Genomic DNA, 21,085 nt, shown 5'->3' on the forward strand with positions numbered 1-21,085 from the left:
CAGGACTGAGGGGTCTTAATTTGGGGATGGTGGGGGGATGGTGGTGGGGGATAGGGGAGGTTGTATATACTATAGATTTGGTACTTAAAATTTTCATTATGAAAAGATGTATTGCAATATAAGATATAAAGATGTAATGTAAAGAGTAAATACTTGAACACTGCATTGAATTGGAACATTGAACATAAATAGACAAATCAGCAAATAGTCAACACCAAGACATCCCCCAATCCTTGGTGGAGCTGGTAGAATCTAGTGGCATCGTTGGGGAGGGGGAACGGAATCCCGAAGTCCCCAATGCATCCAAGTCTTCAAGATGTAGGGAAAAAGGCGGGGGGGAACGAGTCCTCATGTTACTTTGCATGCAAAGGATAGTACATAAATTTGAGGTGAGAGCTCATTGTGGCTAAGATGGAAGTGTATCAAAATGCAATAGGAAAGCTATTCTTCTCAGACTTGGCAAGAAAAGGAAGCACACAACCCCAAGTACAATATTTGGAGTTTTGGTGTCTTTCACGTGCATGATAAATAGATAAAAACTAAGCTACTAAAATATGTTTTCACCTTGCCTTCTAACTCTTCACTATTTATCTTGCAAATGTTCGGTGCAAAAGTTGGGGTGGAAATGTTCAAAGTCTGCAAAAACTTGCCCTTTGCATTTTATGTTAGTCATGTAGCTCATCCAATTGTGAGTGTAATTGGAACTTATTTGAGGCCATTCACACGAAAAAGAGGAACAAGTTAGCACAAAGACACTTCAATGACCTTGTTTATGTGCATTATAACCAGTGTTACACCAACGCGGAGGAGCGGCGGTGCAAGGGGACGTCAAGACGAGTTTCAAGTGCAGGAAAAAAAAGGGCCTCAATTTGGAGATGGCGGGGGGATAGAGGTTGGGGGGGTGGGCGTGAGGAGGTTGCATAGTATATATATATATATGACTGCAAATGCTAATTATGAAATGACACTTCAATATATTATAACATATCAAATATAGTTGAATATAAAAAATTGAAATGTGATTCACGAACCATAAGTTCAAACTTGAAACTTGAAACTTCATAACCATTACCAATGACCATTGAACTTAGTAAAATACTAAAAAATTTAAACATAATAATTATAATGATAAATGAAAAATATAAACCACACATAGTGCCATATATGATGTAAGTCAACCATGGACTATCAATTTATCAAATGTCAAAGACGCAAGATTCAAAATTCATTGTTCAAATATGAATATCATATATAATAAAAATGCTCATGATGACAATGAGCCGAGTAGCACGAAACAGTAAAATGAAATAATGTATCATGTCATATCAAAGTGAGTAGAATCAACAAAATGACAAGATGTCAATAATGAGAATGGAATCATCCCAAGTGCTCTCTAATCATTCCCTATACCAAAGTCCTCATCACTAGAACTACTAAACTCCTAGTGGGTAAGATCCTGATCCTCAAAAGGAACACTAGATGGCCCTACATTGGCTTCTGTTGCATCGTCATCCTCATCAATCTGAGTTGGATCCTCTGGCTCCACATCCCATCCTGAGGACGGGGGGGCTCGAGGGGTCTTAATTTGGGGACAGTGGCGGGATGACAAGGGGACAGTGGTGGGGGACAAGGGGGTTGTATATAATATACATATGGTACTTAAAATTCTCATTATGAAAAGATGTATTGCAATATAAGATATAAAGATGTAAAGAGTAAATACATGAACACTGCATTGAATTGGAACATTGAACATTGAACATAAATAGTTGAATCAGCAAATAGTCAACACTAGAATGTCCCCCCATCCTTGGCAAAGCTAGCAGAATCTGGTGGGGCCATTGGGGATGGGGGAATGAAGTCTCCAAGTCCCCAGTGTGTCCAAGTCTTCGAGACATGGGCCAAAAAGGTGGGGGGGATGCGTCCCCATGTTTCTATGCATGCAGAGGATAGTACCTGAGGTTGAGGTGAAAGCTCATTGTGGCCGAGATGGAAGTGTATCAAAATGCAACAAGAAAGCTATTCTTCTCAAACTTGGCAAGAAAAGGAAGCACACAACCCCAAGTACAATATTTGGAGTTTTGGTGTCTTTCGCATGCATGATAAGTAGATAAAAACTAAGTTACTAAAATATGTTTTCACCTTGGCTTCTAACTCTTCACTATTTATCTTGCAAATGTTTGGTACAAAAGTTGGGGTGGAAATGTTCAAAGTCTACAAAAACTTGCCCTTTGCATGTTATGTCCGTCATGTAGCTCATCCAATTGTGAGTGTAATTGGAACTTATTTGAGGCCATTCACATGAAAAAGAGGAACAAGTTAGCACAAAGACACCTCAATGACCTTGTTTGTGTGCATTATAACTAGTGTTACACCAGCGTAGGGCTGCGGCAGTGTAAGGGGACATTGCGACAAGTTTCGGGTGCGAGAAAAAAAGGGCCTCAATTTGGAGATGGCGCAGGGATAGAAGGGGGTGGACCGGGGGGGTGCGAGGAGGTTGCATAGTATATATATATGACTACAAATGCTAATTATGAAATGATACTTCAATATACTATAACATATTAAATATGGTTGAATATAGAAAATTGAAATGTGATTCATGAACAATAAGTTCAAACTTGAAACTTCATAACCATTACCAATGACCATTGAACTTAGTAAAATACTAAAACTTTTAAACATAATAATGATAATGATCAATGAAAAATATAAACCACACATAGTACCATGTATGATGTAAATCAACCATTGACTATCAATTTATCAAATGACAAAGATGCAAGATTCAAAATTCATTGTTCAAATATGAATATCATATATCATAAAGATGCTCATGATGAAAATGAGTCGAGTAGCATGAAACTATGAAATGAAATAATTTATCATAGCCATATCGAAGTGAGTACAATCAACAAAATGACAAGATGTCAATAATGAGAATGGAATCATCCCAAGTGCTCTCTAATCATCCCCTATACCGAAGTCCTCATCACTAGAACTACTAGACTCGTTGTGGGTAAGAACCTGATCATCCAAACAAACACCAACTAGCACTACATTGGCTTTTGTTGCATCGGTATCCTCATCAATCTAAGTTGGATACTCTGGCTCCACATCCCATCATGTTGTTGGGCTCTCCTTGTACTCACGTGTCTTGCGATCTTTGAGTTGCAAGAAACCATGTACAACAACAAACTTCTCTACTCTCTTAGAGGTAAGTTTGTTCCTCTTAACAAAGTGGATGAAGCTATAAGTGGACCAATTCCTCTCTACAACTGAGGAGCTAGAAACTTGAGATAACAAAGTTGAAAGTTACAACATACAAACAAAACGTTCATACAATTTGTAACAAATGATAATTGATAAATCATTGAATCGATGAATCACAAATCAATAAAGTAAAACTCTTAAAGTTAAGATCATAAAGGGGTGAAACCACAAACTTGAGAAAGCAGTCGGATGGCTAGTGAGGTGATCTTTGACTTCTGTGACCCATGACATTTCCACCACAAAATGGGATTCTTTTGTGTCGTAGTTTTGAGATCCACCTTTGCAATATCCGAGTATCCTACAAGTTACAAGTTTATAACATAACCTTAAAATAACTTAAATAAAGTTATAAGTAACAATTAAAAGAACTTATAATTAGAAAGAGTTTAGAACACTAAATCAAGATATAAGGATTACCTGAAAGACTACCAAATTCTAACCACTCGGTGCCTAAATCTCATTAGCAAACTCAATTCATACATCTTGGCAGTGCACCGAAAGAACCCATTCTTCACCTCATCATCTTGAAGTGGTGTGACTACTAGGCCTAGGTATGTACCACTTCGGGTTCAATACATAGGCAGCCATGTGCAAAGGAGTGTTCAACTTCTCCCACCTGCGGTGAATGATAGGCTCAATGTGCTCCGTATAGAATGCTAGAGTGGGGTCCTGCCCAAGCATGGAATCAATGCACTCATAAACCTCTCCAAGGCTAGGTAAATCTACATCTCCATATCTAATCACCTAAAACACTAGAGTAATGATGGAGACTATGTATTTTGTGTCACTCCAAAACTGATCACTCTTCACTGTCTCCTTTACCTTCTTCCCCTGCTCTGTTCTGGACTCAGGCCATTGATTCCATTCTTGTGTTATAACCATGAGTTGCAATGGCTCTTGCAAATCAATCATTCCCTCCAAGAGAATATAATATGATGTGTACCTAGTTTTAGGAATTCCTCCTTTGCAAAGCTCCTAAAAAGTGCATGTGATGTATAGTGATTGCAGATAAACATCTGCACCTCTCTCCCATCATTAACCACCTGTCTAATCCAGTCAATTTTCCCCATTTGAGTGAGTTGTTCATGGCATGCACACAACATGGAGTCCACCAAATATGCCTATAGGCTGCCTCAACAAGCCTCCCTGCAGCTTTGCACACATGTCTTGCATCTGTTACAATTTGGATCATATTTTGTGGCCCAACCTCCTCAATGGCTTCCCTAAGCACATGAAACTAAAAATTGGCATCTTTAGGATGCCTAGAACAATCAACTGGCTTCAAAAAGGATGGGCTTTTGGTGCATGTAACCATAATGTTGATGAGTGGACGATGACTAATGTCCATCCACCCATCCATGATAATGCTACAGCCTGAATCCATCCAACATGCCTTCATCTGCTCCATTAAGATCCCAACCTTGTCGTGGGCTCTATCCAACACTATGGTCCTCAACTTGTGGTCACCTAGTGGCACATATGATGGCTCTCCCTCTTTTACTTCCATGGACATCATCTGCACAAAATAGGATGATCGAGCCACATGTGTAGGGATGTCATTAGAAAAGAAGAAATCACCAAAAGCATCATCTAACTGCTCCCTTGCGTGCATGTTAAATAAATGAGCAATGGGGTTACTACAGCTATGAGCTCTAGTTGCTTTCTGATTCCCCCTACTGCTATCCCTTGCTAAACTGTGTAGGTGAGGAAAAGGATGGTGTAGGTGACATAGTTCCTGCTCTCTGATGCAAGATACGAGTAGATGTATCTCATTGCTCTTGTAATTGTTGTATAATTTGTTCCTATTGCCTAGCAGCCAAAGATCTAGGCACTGGGACTTCAATATCATTAGAAATGCACACCATAGTTTGTTCACTTCAATTTTGTATTTCACGTTCTCAGGATTTGCCAAGAATATGCATGAAGTCACACCATAACCAGTCCAAAAAAGGTGTTCATTAACTCTCGTAATGCTGTCAAATGATTCTCCACCACACATATTACACTTCCATTTCCATGTGCCACCACCTATAGGAGTAGAGCGTGTAATTTTCATACCAAATTGTTTGAAAAGGGACTTTGGATCATAAGGACCCCTAGCAAATTGTGCCAAAATTTGTGAAGGGCAATCAATAGAAGGCACCCCTGGTGCAACATAAAGAGGCTCTTCCTCAGATTGGGCATCTACATTAGCCCCGTGATCACTTCCCTCATGCTCAAGCTCATAATCAAATGCACTTCCCTCATCAATGTCCATGTCTTCTACACTTTGACTGGATCTAGATGCCATTTATAAAACTGCATTTCACAAAATAAAAATGATTATGAATTACGATACATTTTAGCCCAAGTAATTAATAATTATTTTTTAAAAAATTAATATTTTTTAAAAACTAGTTTCTGCCTATAGTTAAAATTTAGAAATATAAAAAATAGTAAGCTAAATATGTTTCAGCCTATTTTAATAACAACAAATTAATACAAAAATCATAGAACTATCAACTATCTATTATCAACATGATTCAAAAATGGAACATTTGAAAATTAATTTTAAAACGCAAAGCTGAAAGTAAATACTATTTACTAAATATAAATTGATTTCTAAAACAAAAAATATATTGTAAATTAAAAACAACCTACCTTGAACTTGATGAGACACTTGCCAAATCAAATTTGTTTGGTCCTCTTGGTCTTGCAATCCCTTGCAAAATCACCCATTAAGCTCTCATAAACTCTCCAATTTATTTTGCTCACTTTGTTCTTTGCTGCTACAAAACAATGAAATGGAAATGTAAAATGAAAATGAGATGTAGTGGCCTTATTAAACCTTGAAATAGACCTTATGGGACCCACACCAAATTAGGGTTCCCTTGCTAAAAGGAACAACTAAAAACAATTGCAAAAAAATGTTTTTTTTTAACTTTTCAGCCAACATGTCAGCTGCACCCCGCGTGCACCCACGTCCCCACATCCCACCTAGGTGCTCCAACTGGTGCGGCCGCACTTTATGCATGGTGGGGTTACTTCGGTGCACAACGTAACCGCACTAGGACGTGCGCACATGCGTGTACCCGGGTTACACTGTTATAATCTTAAGTTGCACATGGAAAGTTAGAGTTAGCAATAGTTGGTCCACTTGATTTGGATGACATAGATACCTGCTGTGATAGGACATCACAAGAGTAGCCTCTATTATTCACAGACGATGAGATTCGTGATTTGGCGAGGCAAGCTATGGAGGAGGGTGGACTCCCAATGGGATTGGATGACATTGTGAGGAGGATGAGGGAACTAAGAGTGAGGAGGATATAGATTAGGAGAAGGCATTGCAAGTGTCAACACCATCTACATCCAGGATAGAGGTCCACCCACAACCATAGTAATCTTGTAGGGCTAGACTTCCTCCTAAAGAGTAGACGATTATACTGAGAGAGGGAGGGGGGAGTGAATCAGTATAATAAAAAAATTGTAAATTTAAAACTTTTATCCAAACAATTAACTTCGAATGCTGAGATAAACAATTATGCACATGAACACAATAACACAGGATTTATGTGGAAACCTAATGTGGGGGAAAACCACGACAAACAAATGCTCTCTTATATAAATTGTTCATTTACAATGGTTTGTAGGTTCCAACCTACTAGAGGCTACAACCTCTATGTTTATGAGCACCGACTCACTAGAAGCTCCAACTCCCACACTTCGTAGGCACCAACCTATAGGAAGCACCAACTCCCCCTGCTTGTCTCCACAAGCACCAACTCACTGCACACAAACTTCTTTTCCACCTTACCAATGTTGCATACTCAATTGATGATGGATACTTTATAAATCTCTTCACCGAATCTTCTATATTTCTTTCACCAATCTGTAAACACAATCTTCTTATAGTCTTTGTAACTCAGTAATATTCTTCCACAGTATTCTCTAGTTTGATTACAAGATTTCCAACAATTGCATCTAAATATATCCTTCTTTGTGTCTTCTTTATGAGAGCGGCAATATTTCTTATTTAATGTCTCTTTTATTATTTTCACGAACTTATATATGTGTATCAACATATTCCATTATCCTTTTTAATTTATTCTCTTTCACTTATACACCTCTACTTCTTTTCAGATTATTGTTACTTTTATATTCTACTTCATAAACCTTCTTTTCTTACACTTCGTTAATTCACAGCAGACTTTTACACATTCTCTATCCAAACTTTCTGTCTCCTTTGTCTCTTATTTATATAATAAAAGATGTTTGAAAGATTGCACCTTTTCAACTTTATATGTCTTGTTAGTGACTTCAAAAAGTCACATTACTTTAAACATCATTAATTAAGAGTTTAAAATTTACATTATAAGTTGTAAGGTTTGGGTAGTTTAAACTCTTCAAATGAATTGGCGTACCCTATACACGATGTTGTGCTGGGCAATGACTTAATCATAATTTTAAAACTATTCTAGGTGACGGTTTTCTATTCTGACCAGTCCAACTCCTTGATTATCGTGGTATCCAAACTTCAACTGTGATGACGATATCCCTGCGGTTCATATTTTACTTGCCCGTGTTTCATCTGCAACATATATTTGTTCAATTATAACCTCTATAATTAATCATTTGTTTTCCCCTTTTTAACACAATTTTTTTCATATGTTGACTGTCATTTTCATAAGTTCTTTCCTTGGACTTTGAAAACATCAACTTTTATTTCTCTGCCAATGACCTTTCATTCTCTGTGCAATGACTAAACTATTTGAAATTTGTTTACATCCTTCACATGTTTTTGCCGTAACACTTCATCGTTGTGTTTGGTATCAATTATGCCCTTCTATTTGTCGTTTCTTTCTTTCATCACATGTCTTGTCTACAATATTCTCAATGGCTGCTGGAAACATTTTACTACAATATTCCTTGATATTGTGTACTGAATCCAAACATGTTTTTCTGTTGACTCCAGGCAGATATATATGTGGTATGGCTGATGTTTTCTTTATTTCCTTGATATTGTGTACTTTATTCATATTGTTTTGTTCTTATATTTTATCGAGCCTCCTTTTATATCTCTATGCTCCACTTGTTTGATGCTTACTTGTAGCCTTTATCTTCTCATCAAACATCTTAACGTTATTCTGGATTGAATGACATTTCTTCATATTCTTTTTGTCCTTAATGAATGTCTCTGCTGGTAAATATCTATTTGAACCTTGAAAGATATGTCTTCTTAATATATTCATTTATACCAAATATACTTTTTAAAGCTGTACGCAAATGGGTGTCATATGCTCGGTGCATAATCATTTCCTTCTGCACTGCTTTATAGTGACGTAATATATCAGTCTTCGTTCCATCAGATTTTGTTGTCTTTCATACATTGAATGGTATAAACACACTTTTTCAGATTTGTTTTTAATATTTTCTTTAAATCTGCTATGGATTTCTGATTTATATTTATTAAACGCACTTCCTTCTCTCTCTTTATATCTTACAGAGAATCGAGTTATCTTTGCCACAACTTTTGTCTTTCATCGGACTTCAAAATATCGGGCTCTATCTTAGCATATTCATTAATCCTTGCAGTAATTATAATGTCCCCATCGCTGCCTGTCACTTACTTTAGATATTCAAGCCATTGCTTATACTAATACATGGTATAGGAGTTTATATCTTCCTCATGGCATATGTAGTTGTCATGATATCCTCTTGTTGACTTCCATCTAATTGTGTATATGATAAGCTGTTCAATTGCTATCTTCCAATTGCCTTTGACATTGATGATGCTGACACCTGTAGTTTTGTTCATGGTCATGAAATCCTTTGACATCAATGACAATCATTCCAATCATTCCATCACCTCCCACTCCATACTTTTTACTAGAGCTGCTGGGAAGTGGAAGAGGAAGATGCAGCCTATTTTGATATTGTACTTGACACTTGTATTTTCTTATAGTTTTACTTTGCTGTTTTTAGTTTGCTTTAAAGTTCAAAGTATTAGACTATGGCTACGAACCATCTACATTCCACATGAGGATGTGATTTTGTATCCAATTTATGTTTATAAATACCCAGATCAGTTTGTTTGGTTCGTCTACTCATTTATTGACTCACTAGATGCATCTCCTAATTGAATTTTGCAAAAAACTGCATTTCCAATTAAATTTAAGCAATTTTTTAGTTCCCGATATTTTCCCAAGAAGTTCCCAACTTATCTCCGATATTTGTCAATATCCTTTTTTTTGGCCCTCAGAGATCAGTTGGCAACAACAATAAGTTGAACTGTGATTACACATATTGATTGTGCACTGCTCCAATACTTGCAAATTTATTTTTAAAAAAGATAGTAGAAAACAAGGTGTTTTAAGTAGATAGAATTTCTACAATAATATCTCTAAATTTATCGATGTAATAAAACTATAAAAGCACCACTAACAAAGTTGATATTTTGTCTAGGCCTGAACCAAAAATTCCAAATTCCATCACAGAACTTGAGCCACATGGGTGTCAACCATACAAAGAAAAATATAAGAAAGAAGATTTCAGTGAGAATTTTCAGCTGTCAGAATGCACAAGAGAGAGGGCGTGATGAAACCCAGTTGAATTCTACATCAAAAATGGTCTTCTATATAAGATAGGTGATGCTTTTCCTATTGAATTACCTCCTTAGATGAAGATGGAATCAATTATAAATGTGTAAAACTTGCAATTGCTAAGATATTCCATGATAATGTGGAAGGGAACAGACAAGCACTTTCACCAGTTGAATACTAGAAACCAAAACCTACAAGGAAGTTGAACACATCATTCTTCAGCACAAGATAAGGCTTACAAAGTAGGGTAATCAAGAGCATTGACCGGTTTGTATATCGACAACATAGCTGTTCATTTTACATCTTCCTGATTGATTTACTGTGGCCCAACCTTGGGAATATAAATTAATAAGACTCGGTGTAAATATTATGATTAGTTTGTAATCAGTGATAAAAAAATCTAGAATCTCAGTGACTAGGACAGACCTCTTGTGCCTTGGATATGATCAATATGTTTGTCTAGTATGGTTAAATGGTTCGGTTTAGCTGTCCTTCTCCAAGACAGTGAATGAGACAGCCTTGTAACTGTTCACAGTCTTCCACCCAAATTCATCAAACAGAGGTGATTCCTCAAGCCCAACAGCAGATGAAAGTATGCACTTGCAGAGCAATAAGTGGAAAGAAATGGAGGAGGGATAAGGATTGAGTTCCAATGGAATTTACTTGCTATTTCTCATTCAAAAGCCATAGCCACATTGTATTTTGTATGCTTGAGCTCAATTAAACCATAAAGCCCGATTCCATCCAGTGCTCCCACACTGAGTTTCGCCTAGGTAAATTCTGATGTTGATGTGTGACAAATAAAGTTTTCTTATCTATTTTATCTACAATTCATGTAGATTTGAAGGACTTGTTTCCACACTTTTACGAGCAATTCTCAGTCAAAAAGGTAGCTGTCTTCCATCTGTCAATTGTATGTTTGCAAATAAGCTCTTAGGTTAGTTTTCTAGATCATATGTTGATGTATGTAATGTTTATTTGCAGAAACAAATAAAGAATTTGGGGCAACATTATGTTTGACATAAAGTACAACTAATTGATTACCTCAATCAACTCTTGCAACAAATTCAATCTTCCTCTATTCATCATTTCATCTAACAAGAAGCTGTTTGGCAACCAAACACCATGTATTGTACAAGCAAATCACAGTATCTGAATATTGAAAGCGACCTAGATGGTTGTGCTTTAGATATTTGGCTTCGTCTTGTAGAATCCTAAAATACCCTGTATTGCTTCTCTAACTTAGGAAAGACGAGTTTTTCCCTTCTGAGACTTACCTTATCTCTATGAAAATGGTGGAATAACTGTTGTTCAGTAACGATGACCCTACCCAAGTATAGGAACCTCAAACAATTTTGTTGATGGTTCATAATTGAAAATGGTAGACCAGTGTTCAATTTACTAAACATTTTCTACAGCTTCTAACAACTTAATATGATGGGGATCATTACTTCTCAAAGAGGCGTCCTCGATTGAAGAGGATTTAGGACTTCAATCATCTCACAAAACCACTGCAATACTTGCAATTGAGAATTGTTTTCACCACTAGTTTCATTATCATTGCAAGCAAACAGTCCAATCTCAAAGCCCAATTTTTTCATATCTTATATGAGACAGCTCCGATGGTATCAAGTTCAACACCATTAAGCACAATTGTTCTTGAAAACAATTTACAAGGAAATACAAACAGGCAGAAAGTGAGTACTTATGTTTGCTGTGACTGTAAGCCTTAGGTTATCCCTAGATACTGCAGGATTATGGTTGATAGCTCAAAAACTCTTGAATCATTGTATGCAACTTGTAGGATCTTGAATAATATGATCACATTTTCCAGGTCTCATGTGTTGTTCTCCTGTTTATCACCTAGGCACTCTTTATTGAGATGATAATTGTTTTTGAGATACAAATTATTTCAGTTCATAATACTTTACAATCCATTTTAATGTGTTATCCAGAGTCACTATTGGAACCTGAATCAATTGTCCAACCATAAATAAATTTGATGCATATGTACACTCACGTGCCTGTAATAACATATGCAGACAAGTAAATGCACCTAAATACCAATAATTAAGAACAAACATTTTGCGTTCCATATACCTTCATTTCATTTATAAATAATAATCGACAAAAATAAACATAATAAACCAATAAAAGTTCAAAATGGTAATTCTTTTTCCCTTGATTTCATTCTTATCTTTCTTATGCTCTAGAGTAGACAGAATGTGCAGTATTGTCTCTACATACAATATCAAAACTCAAATCAAATATATATTTTATGGGACACAAAGCACCATTACCTTTCCAAGTAAGTTTCCTCGATTGTATTCACAACTATCTTATCACCAGCTTCCAAATATGTAGGTCCCTGCACAAATCATATGAAGAATTATCTGATGGGATGTGTCCTTGGCACCAGTTGGCTTATAATAAAATGTTCATTTATTTTTAAAAGGAGTGTGGCATAGTATCACACACATTAGGATGAGAAACCAAGATCTATCAATCTATACAAATGCAACACAAGACCTTTCCTCAAAATAGAAATAAATTATCTGAGTTCCAATCAAAAACTCTGTGCTATGCATGAAAAGTAAAACTAGTAGGAGCTTCCAATTGCACAACATGATAGACCAACATTTAACAAAGGAGTAGCCCTACACATGTTAAAACTCATTTTAGAAATGTCAATTCAATTAAGACAGAATTCCAAGTTCCAGAGAAGCCAAATTGGTCAAAAGCTCTATGGGTTTCCTATTCTAAACAGACAATGAGCCTAAAAACATAAAATTGAGATATTATAAAAAATTTAAATGCAATATACAAAATAGAAAGCACTATAGTATAAAAGCAACATTGGTTACATTATAACAAAGAAGAACGCATCACAGTAGAAAGAATAGATGCACAAAACCTCTCAATCTAAACTATGACCATATATACATTTAGAGCTGACAGATATGGCAGTCAATATAACCATCACCAATCACCCAAACCTAGGCTAACAGTTTTTTTGTAATAGCTGTTCAATAGCATACTTAGACTTGACGAACAAAACCAAAGTTTATGTATTCCAAACACAAGTTCTTCAATGCACATGTTCAACTTCATACAAGTATTCAGCCATCTACCACCCTTAACCCTTTTGTGGAAGCTGGAGCATAAACCCAAATAAATCATAAAGTGCAGCACAAATTAGTTGCAAATAATTAACAAAGAAAATATAACAGAAAAACAAAGAAATAGAGAATACACGGATTTACGTGGTAAAACCTTGACAATATGCCAAGGATCCATAGGGCAAGGTTCAATTGTATGGCCACCCGGTTCATCTGTATCCCAGTAAATGGGAATTTGAATTACCCACTGATCTTTTGCTCTCCTCAGGCTCTGTTTTATCAGATTGTCATAAGAAGTCTCCTGCCATCATTTTTGCACTCCAATCCATTCAATCCCTCAGATATCACTGTCTGTGGTGTTATGGCATCTTTTTGAGCAGCCATTTGTACCTTTGGTCTGATTTTCTTCTTGCCACTAGAGCTCGTGTCCTCTTTTCCTATAACCTTTATATCAGATGGCAACGCCCTTGCATTTTTTATTCATGCAGGAATTACTTGATTATGACTGGAAATTAGCCTTCCAATATCTTTTCCCAACTGAATCCGTCAATAACAGCTATCTCTTTGTCGTTTTGTGTGAATGAAATCACTTATGTACGCTTACCCTAGCCACCACATAGGGACTGACCTGTGTTTATGGCAGCAGAGGGGCACGTGTGAGACAGTCTCGACTCTCTTCTCTCAATGTCATGGAATGGAATTTTTCTGCATTGTCGTTGATTAATTTTGTTTCCTTCTTATGTGGTGTTACCCTAATTTGTTTCCTCTTCCTCTCTTCTTTCCTGCACGTGCACGGTTATATATGTGCCATGGGGTTCTATTACTCCAACAACCTTGATGCCTAATATCTGAGGCCCTTGGCACATATGCACTAGTAGATGTCGATAGAACACTTCAATTTATAACAAATATTTTCAAAGAGATTTGTGGTTTTCCCTATGGTCTATTGATGCTTGGCACTTCCTTTTACTCTAAGTTACCAAGGTACCTCCCCCACTCCATCGAACCAGAAGAAGTTCAAGCTGGTCCGCTGTTCTGGTCCTGTTCGAATTTGATTCGGGCAGGGTTCCATTTTTACCCTGCGGGTTCAAACCCAGGCGAACTGACCCAAAAAGTTCAAACAAAGTTCGAAACAGCAGCGAATTGGGCCCCACAGATGGCTAGAAATTTGTTTTTTGGGCAAAATCTAAATGTTTTTGGTGTCCACAACCCTAAAAGGTTGTTATGAATTGCTATTGGTGGCCTCTCATTGTCATTTTATGTTTCTAAACAAGATATTTTGACTTATGGAAGAGCACATGAGTGGTTGAGCAAGAATCTGATTGTGCAAAAAGGAATTTGAAGATTGATTTATGGGTGTTCTTCAAGTGTTTGTCATTCATACACATTTGCAAGCTTGCAATGGCTAGAAAAGATAAGATATTATTCCATTTGCTATTGTTTTTGTTCTACTTTTTTGACACTTCCATTTCTCTTTCAATCTTCATATGATCTTTTCCATTTTTTCAGAATTTTTCATTTACTTACATATAAATTATGAACGTGTATCTAATTTCTTGCCATAGGAAAAGGAATGGCATCTACCTCTTCATCAGTAGGCAATACCGAACAAAGAATAGAACCCAACTCTGATTCTCCTCTGTGGAAGTATGTAGACATTATAAAATCCCTTCCAGGAGGTGCTGCATTCCGTTGGAGATGTCAGGGTTGTGGTGTAGAAAGAAATAGTTCTTATTATCGTGTGGTAGGTCATTTGTGTGGACACATTGGAAGAGGAGTCAAGACATGCCCTGGCAAAAAAGGTGCCCCTATACCAAATGAACTGTGTTAAAATATATTGAAGAGCATGAGGCAACAGAAGAGAAAGAAGGACACAAGGCAACAGACTTTAGTAGCAATAAAAGTAAAAGAGAAAAGGATAAAACCCCCCAAATGTTATAGTACAAGACCACCCCCTTTTTAGTACTGCAATGGACATATAGACAGAATCTATACCCCTTACACACAAAAGAAAGGAACCACTAGAAACTACTTTTCAAAGAGTCGGGAAATTGCTGACATTAAGGTGGGAAGATGCCTGTATCCAAATAGGTTGTCCTTTAATGTTGTTCGGTCTCCATTTTGGAAGGAGATATTGAGGGGTGTCAATGAAGCTCCAAGAGGGTATTGTGGCCCCGAGTTTGAGAAAGTGCGCACCACCTTGTTGGATCAAGAGGTCTAGTGGATTGAAGATCAATTGAAGCCCACAAGGGTGTTAGAAAATAAAGTCCACTAAGATAATTGGGGGGGGTTGAATCAATTATCCAACTATTAAAACATTTATCAACCTTATTAATCCTTAACAATGTGAGCAATACAATCAACCATAAGAAGACAAACATACACAATAACACCAGATATGTTGACTAGAGAAACCCTTGATCAGAGGTAAAACATTGGAGGGGATGGTACCCACAAAATGATGTACTAATATGAAAGTTACTTGTAAAAGGAAAGACTATGTTAAGAGCCAATGAAATACATTCAGTACATGTCAGCCCCCGTTAGGAGAATTTGAATCCCTATTAGGAGATTCCAACCCTGTTAGGAGTTGTAGAGGGCAAAAGGTGTAATGTTCCAATGTCCTCTGACCCTTAGTAACAGGAGTGTATGCCTAAAGAATGTTCGAATCCAATTTACGATGTGCCACAGGGAAGGCTATACAGTAGCCAGGAGTCCGTAAGGTATGCGAAAATGACCAAATTGGTCGTACGCTGGAGGTAACTGGGTTGTACAGCAGGCAAAAGGGATGTACAATGGCAATGAGGGTCCGTACAGTGACTATGAGGGTCGTACGGTGACTGTGAGGGCCATACGATTGGGTAAAGAAAGTCTATGTACAGCACACAAACATGCCTGCTGCTGTATGGTGTGCAAGGAAGCCATACGGCTGGACTAGGAGGTCGTATGGCTGAACTGGGAGGCCGTACAGTAGACAGAAACCAAGCCATACAATGAAGGATGGATAATATGGATGGACGGAGGGTTGAGGGGCTGTACAGTCAAGGAGTGATCAATATGGGAAATGAAAAGAGGTCACACAGTTAGGTGCCCAAGCCCAATACGGGATACAATCTTGTTCATACATAAAACGCAATAGATCTTTGATAAAATCGACACAATAATAGAGACTTGAATGCGAATAATAATTGTCGAAAGATGGTGCTCCAATTTGCCAGATCCAAGCGAAGTATTACAAGAGAAGGAATAGGGTGAGGGTTGAAGCCCACCGAAACTGCAAGAGCCAAATAGGGAAGATTTTTCACTTCCAAAATAGCGAACAACAGAGAATCCCAACAGGAATTCGCAGTACAGAGAAAATAATCCAAATTGCATAATTAAAGAATACCTACAAGCCGTGCTTAAATACCATCACGAAACTTTTAGAGGGTGTACAAAGATAGCTGACAGCGACACACACTACGAAAACAAAAATAAAAACGGGTCTGAAATACATTAAATCAATCGGCCCATTACAATAGTCTGATAAATGATTATTTTATAACAAGAATATTACAGTCCTCCCATCCCAAATTTTGCTTGTCCTCAAGCAAATGCAATGCTGGGTGTTGGAGAATGTGCTCGCTCTCCCATGTCACGTCGTCCAATGGCAAGTGTTTCCAATGCACCAAATATTCCTTCACAGTGCAGTTCCGCAGAGTCTTCTCATGAACTTCGATGATCTCGGCCAGTTCCAATATGAGTTTGCCTTCTTCATTGAGTGGTGGGAAGTCTGTGGCTACCATGACATTCTACCCTATGGCCTTCTTCAAGCATGAAACATGAAAGATGTTATGAATATGGCTTCCCTCCGGAAGTTCCAGCTCGTAAGCGACTTCACCAATGCGACAGATGATGCGATAGGGGCCATAAAAATGTGGCTTCAATTTTTCTTTTCCCTTCTTCTTCAATGAAGATTATTGATATGGTTGGAGCCTGAGATAAACTAAGTCTCCTACTTCGGAACTCCTCTCCATTCGGTGTCTATCGGCGTACATCTTTTGTTGATTCTATGCCCATTGCAAGTTTTCCTTTAGGTGTCGTAGGATGTCTTATCCCTCCTGAAGCCTATCCTTCGCCCTCGATGCACGACTGTCTCTCAATACTGTGTCGATGAAGGATAGGGGTTCGTACCCATACAGAGCTTTGAATGGTGCCATCCTAATGGACGTGATACATGGTATTGTAGCAATATTCTCCCAGGTGTATCCACTTGACCCATGCTCATTGTTGTGTCGAGACATAGTTTTGAAGGTAACCTTCGAGCCATTTATTCACAATCTCTGTTTGCCCATCTGTTTGAAGGTGGTAACTAGTACTTGGTGACAATTATGTCCCTGCCAATCAAAACAAATCTGTCCAAAAGATACTGATGAACCGCCCGTCCCGATCACTAACAATGTTTCGAGGTAACCCATGCAGATGAAAGACTTGTCTAAAGAATAGTTCGTCAACTTGTGCAACCTAAAAATCTGAGGGGATGGTGAAGAAATGTGCGTACTTTGTCAATCTGTCAACCACCACGAAAATACAATCCTTTCCGTTCACCTTGGGAAGCCCTATTATGAAATCCATCGAGATACTTTCCCACTTATGTTTTGGAATTGGCAAAAGTTGTAGTAACTTGACAGGTAGAGTATGTTCGGATTTGTTCTGCTGGCAGACCGCACACTCCCTTATATACTGCAACACGTCCCCTTTGAGTCCTTTCCATGAAAACCTCTCCCAGAGACTTCTGTAAGTTTTGAGGAAACCCGGATGTCCTGCCAAGGATGAGTTGTGTACTTCCTTCAAGATTTTCTACTTTAATTTGGAGTCCAGCACCAAAAATATCTGATTCTTATTGTAGATGATGTCATCCACCACTCTGTATCGATCATTTTGGGTGTTGCCATCCATTAGCTCTCAGGCAAATGTATTTTTGGAGTACTCCACCAATAGATGTGCCTTCCGATCAACTGAAATCTGGTTTAGTGAGCAGATGGCAGGTTTCCTAGACAAGGCATCTGCAACCACATTGTTCTTCCCTTTCACATATTCAATGTCAAAATCAAAAGCCTAAACCTTGCTTAACCATTTTTGTTGCCTTTCGTTCAAGTCCCGTTGCTCTAGAAAATATCTCAAACTGTTGTGATCCATACGGACGACAAACTTGGCACCCACCAGATACTATCGAAACTTGGTTAGTGCATGTACGATGGCCAACATTTCTTTGTCGTAGATGGAATATAAGCGTTCCATTTGTATAAGCTTCCTACTCTCATAAGCTATGGGATGTCTATCCTGCATCAGTACCATGCCAATGCCTTCTCCGGACATGTCACACTCCAAAATGAACGATCGAGTGAAATCAGGTAATGCAAGTACGAGACAAGTGCTCATTGCCTCTTTCAATTTATTGAAAGTGAGTTGTGCCTTTTCGTTCCACTAGAAACACCCTTTTTTTGTCAGATCCGTTAAGGGTGCGCTAAGCTGAGAGAAACCCTTCACGAACCTTCGATAATAACTGCATAGTCCGAAAAATCCTCACAAATCTGTGAGTGATTTTGGGGGAGGCCAATCAAGGATAGCCTGAATCTTCTCCCAGTGCACTTGAACTCCATATTTACTGACAACATGCCACAGGTACAATATTTTAGTCATACTGAATTCACACTTGGATTGTTTGGCAAACAAGGACTGCTCCTCCATGATACTTAGGACTTCATTTAGATGCTTCAGGTGCTCTCCCCATGTCCTGCTATAAATAAGAAGATCATCAAAAAAATACCAATAAGTACTTACATAATTGTTTGTTGAAGATGCGGTTCATGCATGACTGGAATGTAGCAGGTGCATTTGTCAATCCAAACGGCAATGACCAGAAACTCATAACGTTTGTAGTGACAATAGAAGGTCGTCTTTTCTACGTCTTCCTCCCTCATGCGGATTTGATGGTATCCGAAATAGAGATCTATTTTCAAAAAATAGACTACGTCGTGCAATTCATCCAGCAACTCATCTATCCTTAGAATGGGATATCTATTCTTTATTTTTTTATGTTCAAGGCACAATAGTCCACACACATGCACATCGTCCCATCCTTTTTGACCAACACCACCGATGACGCAAAAGCGCTAGAACTAAGACATATCCATCCCTTCTCTAGCAATTCCTGAACCATCTTTTCGATCTCGTCTTTGAATTTCTTGGGATGGCAGTATGGTGTGGTTATGACCGGCTTGGCTCTTGCTTCCAACTCAATAGTATGTTCAAACCCTTGATGAGGCAGTATGCCAAGAGGAATGTCAATGAAAACTTTATCATGTTTACTCAAAATATCTTGGAGTTCATCATCCTGTGGAGGTGTCCATTGTCCTTTTATTGGTTCCACCAAGATTAAACAACGTGCAGCCCACACAACCTCATCACGCCAAAAAATTCCCTCCATCCAATGCACTGAAACTTCCTTTAGACCCTCATTTGCCATTCTGCAAAGAACAACCTTCTTTCCATCAACAACAAAAGTGAAATCCATCCATTTGAAGCTCTGAGCGTATTCATCAAGTGTCTCCATCCACTGTATGCCCAAAATAATCTCCATGTCATCAAGGTCCACTATGAAGAAATCCTCGGTCACTGTGTGATTCGCCATTGTGATACTTAGCTGAGGAACAAGGTGTATGCAAGGCAGAAGAGTTCCTCTAGCAACCTTGACCTGAAATCTTGCGTGCGTCTCCGTAGGTAGACCCCTTTGCTTCACCAGAGATGAGTTTATGAAATTTAGAGTAGCTCCACTATCCAATATCACCGTAACCCGTTGTCCTTGGAGGGTTCCCCGTAAATGGAAAACTGTGCACCTTGGGCTACCAGCTAGGGCAATGGTTCCTCTGCACTATACCAAAGCTACAATTCTTTCCGTACAGTTTAAACTGACCATGTTGGCCTCGTCATGAGGTTGGTTGTCTTAGGAAGGCATTTCTTCTTGTTCATCCTCATCATCGGACATGACCTCAATGTAATGGATCTTCCCTTTTCCGAGGAATCTATGGCTAGGCTCCCAAGATCCCTTGCAATTGAAACACAGTTTCTTCCTTCGGAGTTCCTCTCTGGTAGCTTTGTCCAACGACGGCTTCCTAGCCGAAGATTTATTTTCCCTCGAAAACGTCGATAGTTTGGCATGTGAGTAACTTCGAGAGGATTACGCTGATGACGATGCCATACTTTGTGCCTTACTGATAGCCTTCGACAAGGTGGCAGGGTTGAACCCCTCTACCCAACCTTTCAGAGGTTCTGTGAGTCCATCCATGAAGAGTACTAGCCGTCTTCTTTCGGAAATGTCCGTGAGCAAAACAGAGAGTTTCTGAAATTCGGCAATGTACTGATCGACCAATCCAGTTTGCCTCAGTTGTACCAAATCTTTGAAATTGAGTTCCAGATCTTTACCATCAAATCGATTTATCAATCTCTCAGTGAATTCTGCGTAAGTATTTATCTGATCATGCCCCAATGTGATAGTACCGCGATGCCACCATTCATGCACAACTCCCTCCAGGTACAATGCCACAAATTTGATTGCTTCTTCTGGCATAGCATTCAATTCGAAGTAAGTATCGACCTTCATTACCCATGCTTGCACGGATATGGATCTAGATCCGTCAAATGGAGACTGATTTACTTTACTCAACTTTCTTCTAAGATCATCGTTAAAATATCCTCTATTTCCGCCTCCCAAATATCTCATTCTCAGATCTGCGTAATCTTTGTAGGATATATCTTCCTCAATTTGCATTCTTCCAATCTTCTCTCAGTTGTTCTTGCATCTATTCAAAGGTTGGTTGTTTCCCTCTGTGTTGTGCCTCTGTCCAAGAAGGAAAAGTCGACATGGAAGGTCGAGAGCATGTTGGATGAGAGTTTGATTTACCCGACACTGACTTCGCGCTATGACCATTGATGCTTTTGCTGCTGATCCCACTGGCCTTAGCTCAAGTAATATCAGAGAAGAAGACGATGAAAAAGAAGACTAAGAAAAAGATGAATATGAAGGAGATGGAGATTGAAGAACTTAGAATATTAATAGATTTTCATTCCATT

General features: G+C 38.3%; 1 protein-coding gene across 1 annotated transcript in view; it reads right to left on the reverse strand.

Annotated features, from left to right (window-relative positions):
* The window catches only part of LOC149564122 (uncharacterized), a 173,583-nt gene that overhangs the window by 25,463 nt on the left and 127,035 nt on the right, over window positions 1-21,085 (reverse strand). Inside the window, exons 10-11 of the mRNA XM_089827202.1 lie at window positions 12,155-12,222; window positions 5,914-6,038 (exon numbers count right to left, since the gene is read on the reverse strand). Coding sequence (XP_089683328.1) covers window positions 5,999-6,038; window positions 12,155-12,222 — 108 coding nt within the window. The 3' untranslated portion in view covers window positions 5,914-5,998. The remainder of the gene's footprint in view (window positions 1-5,913; window positions 6,039-12,154; window positions 12,223-21,085) is intronic.

This window comes from Cupressus sempervirens, chromosome 4 (genome assembly GCF_028749045.1).
Source record: "Cupressus sempervirens isolate cs-2001-9-10 chromosome 4, ASM2874904v1, whole genome shotgun sequence".
In the NCBI taxonomy this organism is placed as follows: domain Eukaryota; kingdom Viridiplantae; phylum Streptophyta; class Pinopsida; order Cupressales; family Cupressaceae; genus Cupressus; species Cupressus sempervirens.